At 44.5% G+C, this 3964-nt stretch overlaps 2 protein-coding genes across 2 annotated transcripts in view; one reads left to right on the top strand and one right to left on the bottom strand.

The window, feature by feature from the left end:
* Window positions 1-936: 936 nt before the first annotated feature.
* LOC106336490 (putative pentatricopeptide repeat-containing protein At3g15130) lies at window positions 937-3475 on the bottom strand. Its single transcript, XM_013775326.1, has one exon. It carries the CDS (start codon window positions 3412-3414, stop codon window positions 1360-1362), a length of 2055 nt encoding a protein of 684 aa, XP_013630780.1. The 5' UTR covers window positions 3415-3475; the 3' UTR covers window positions 937-1359.
* A 327-nt stretch (window positions 3476-3802) lies between these two features.
* The window catches only part of LOC106330246 (AP-5 complex subunit zeta-1), a 1869-nt gene continuing 1707 nt past the window's right edge, over window positions 3803-3964 (top strand). Inside the window, exon 1 of the mRNA XM_013768752.1 lies at window positions 3803-3904. Within this exon, the coding sequence (XP_013624206.1) occupies window positions 3803-3904 (102 nt within the window). The remainder of the gene's footprint in view (window positions 3905-3964) is intronic.

Consider the following 3964-nt stretch of genomic DNA (forward strand, 5'->3'; position numbering starts at 1 on the left):
CAGTGAGCCAAATAAACGCACACTCGAGAGCCCGAACTACGATGAAGAAGTTGCCGCTATCCACCGGAGAACTCAAATCAATGACAAGGTGATGAATCGGAAAGGCTTACAAAGTGGAATTTAACCAGCCATAGACGACTAGTTAAACAACCAACTCAGTACGCCTACATGAGTCGGACCCGGAAGCAGTGTCATCCCCGACTGCACACCACACCCGCGACCCATCTCCGACTAACCTGAAGCAACCTTTGACTTCAACAAAGAGGAGAAGAGCCCTAACGACGCCGTTGAGACTCGCTGCACCAACTGTTGAAGCCGCACGTCACTATAGGACAAGAGCAGCACCACAACACCGCAAAATCAATGCAACGCACCTTCCGCAGAACCTTGGACTCAGAGGTCACGAGAGAGAGAGATCTAAAAGAGGACACACGATCTACTCTCTCTCAGCCTAGAAAAGCCAACTCCGCCGGCTTAAACCGCGTCACGACACCAGGACTAGTTGAGTCTCCACCGCAGAAGAGAACCTCACGCGCGGAAACCTTGACGGCAAGACACACTGAACCAGAGCCAACAACAAGACAATTGAGGAGGAGAGTCAACCGGCGAAGCAAATAAAAACCAGATTAGGGAGGAGAGGAGTCACCGGCACCGGCACCGGCACGCGCTCACATTCGCCGCCGGACGCTGGTGAATGTATCAGATCTGAAGTCGCGCTTGAGAGAGTTGAGGAGAGAGGAGAGAGGAGGAAATAATGCAATATAATCCCTATTCACCATAATGTTACTGTGTTTTCTATCACATTGTCTTCACTGCTTGTTTTGTTACTCAAAAGCTTTTTTATTTAAAACATTGACTTGAATATGCATGGTTGAGATACTCCTGAGAAATTGCTCCTAGCTGTTGTGATAATTGAGATATCTCAAGACAGATTAAGATATTAGAACAACATTCTATGGGCACAAAAAGTAAGTACATTAGTATCATACTGAGTAATCAAAATGATACTAACCAAAGAACAATACCAATCCATTCGAACATCCACAGACTTGCAGATGAAGTAAACGGACCGACGAGATTCTAAAATAAATCTACTCACAAATATGTGATGACCAAATTCAAATCACACAACACAGCTAAGCTATACTCACAAGTCACATTAGTGTTAAATCAAGCAAGGTGATCTGACATATATCTTCATCTGACCTCTATGAATCTCAGTCTTCCATGGAGCAACCCTAAGATGCCCTTCTGAGGTGTGTTTGTAAGCATTCTTTTCTCTTCTGAGTAGCTCTAGAGTTTCGGACATTAGCATGAAACCCAGTTCAATGCTTAGCAGAAGTAATCAAACCTTAAGAGTCACCAGTAATCTCCACAGGAACAACAACCATTTTCAAAACTATGAAACCGAACAGCATCTCTCACAACAAACTTTATCTTCATTATCTTAGACAACCCCTTGATGAACTCATGACAATCTACGCATACCCTCAAGTTCTTAAACACTCTTATCGTCTTTGCTTCCTGGTTCAACCCCCCTGACGCCAACGCCAGACCAATCGCTAGCTTCTCACTGTGAGCTCTTAAGTTCTCCTCCTTGGACTCATCGTCTATATCATGCATCTCTTGTTTCAAACCATAAACATATCCCAACTCTTCCCTCATTCTTCTTTCAACTTCTCTCAAAGCCTCCTGAATCCTTGGCGTTAGGGGATGCGAATCCTCTCCGCTACGGAAGAAATAAACCTCTCTCTCAATCTCAACCCAGCTCATACCGGCTTCTTTCTTCAACCCTCTCGTCTTCCCAACCTCTCTTGCCTTCCCATGCTCCTGCCAGTAACCAGCTTGTCCATAGAGATTAGACACCATCACGTAATTCGCAGGATTGTTTCCATCGATCCTCAAAAGAATCTCACTCACTTCTTTCCCTAGCTCGATGTCTCCGTGTAGTCTACATCCGCTAAGAAGTGTTTGCCATATTCCAACGTTCGGTTTCACAGGCATTGAGTCAATGAGATGTTTACCTTCCTTCAAACGACCAGCTCGTCCTAATAGATCAACAACGCACGCGTAGTGCTCTACTCTAGGTTTGATCCCAGGCGTCTCTAGTAAGTTCGAGAAAAGTTCTTCTCCTTCTTTGATCAAACCAGAGTGGCTACAAGCTGAGAGTACAGCTAAGTAGCATACATCGTCAGGCTCAATGTTGTATCTCAACATTTGTTTAAAAACACTAACTGCTTTCTTCCCAAGCCCATGCTTCCCGTAGCCAGTGATCATCACCGTCCAGGAGATCACATCTCTCGACTGCATTTCGTCAAAAAATTTCTCAGCCTCGTCAACTAACCCACACTTGAGGTACATGTCCACCACCGAGTTTGAAACAGATGTTTCTAACCCAGATGGGAGTTTAACAGCAAGCGCTTGCATTTGTTGCCCTTGCCGCAATAGGGCAAAGTCAGCAAAGACGCCAATGATCCCAGAGAGAACAAAACTGTCTACCCGAGAGGTTAGCTCCCTTAGCTGCCTAAACAAACTCATCGCCTCCACGAAGTCACCCTCTTGAGCATATCCAAGAATCAGTGAGCTCCATGAGATCATTGTCTTCTCCTTGATCTGATCAAAAGCTTTCCGAGCACCAAAGAGATCACCACACTTGACATATAAATCAACAATAGAACCTGTTATCGTTGCTGAGCTTGAACAAGGAAACCCACTCCTGATCAAAAACCCATGAATCTGTTTACCTCCGTGAATCATACCAATGCTACTGCAAGCCTTTAACAAGCTAGTCAAAGTGAACTTGTCCGGTCTTTCTCGCATCATCCTAAACGTATCCAAAGCTCTACCACCATACCCTGAATGTACATACCCAGCTATCATAGCATTCCACGTTATCAAACTAGTATCAACCATCGAACCAAACACTCTCTCAGCTTCATTGATCCCTCCACATTTTGAGTACATGTCAACCAAAGAGTTCCCAACCTCAACCATGGTTTCAAACCCCATCTTCAAACAAAACCCATGTATCTGCAATCCCTTTTCAAGTGCCTTAAGCAAGCCACAAGCTTTGAGATTCGTCGAGAGAGTGAACTCGTTAGGGCTAACACCGTGACGCACCATCTTGCTGAAGAGAGATAATGATCCGTTGAGTTCACCGTTGAGTACGTGTCCGCTCATGAGAGCCGTCCATGAAACAACGTTTCTCTCAGGCATTTTGTCGAACACCTTGTGAGCGGTGACGGGTTCTCTGCATTTGCTATACATATCTATAAGATAATTGCTCGTGAACAGATCTAAGCACGATCCCAACTTGAGAAGAAAGCAGTGAACTTGACGGCCTTGATCAGAAAGTCCATTCTTTGTGCAGACACGCAAGATTGTGACAAGGCTTTGTCGCTGGTTCAGAAGCATCAGTAAAGTCTTGTTTGAATGAAAAAAATAAGAAATCTAATTTACCGCCTGAATGAACGAGTTTAACTGAAACAACTGCGTGCTGTCTTCTGCTACTATAAATGACATGTAGTCTTTTACGATAAGACTCGGTGGACTAAACGATGTCGTCTCATTGTAATCCATTTATCACAGTTTGGGCTTAACTCTGAAGGTCCGCAGCCCAATCCAGTCTCGGGTTTGATTAAAAATAGCGTGACGTTCCAAACCGTGGAAAATACTAAAGATGACATGCAGTCTAATGACACAAATACCAAACGACGCGTCTTCCATCTAATTCTCTGCTCCATCTTCTTCTTCTTCTTCTTCTTTCAACTGAGCGAGCATTCTCGTGGTGTATAATAAAAGCATGAATGATCAAGACGGAGACTGGAATTATCATCTCAGGATCCTAACCAACAGCGCGCGTGATTCCACGGATCCTGCTTCCGATCCATCTGTGCTACAATCAGTAAGCATCGAACAATTATGTGTCTCTCTCGATGTACAAAGGAATCATCCATCTTTCGTG

Source organism: Brassica oleracea, chromosome C3 (genome assembly GCF_000695525.1).
Source record: "Brassica oleracea var. oleracea cultivar TO1000 chromosome C3, BOL, whole genome shotgun sequence".
Taxonomy (NCBI): domain Eukaryota; kingdom Viridiplantae; phylum Streptophyta; class Magnoliopsida; order Brassicales; family Brassicaceae; genus Brassica; species Brassica oleracea.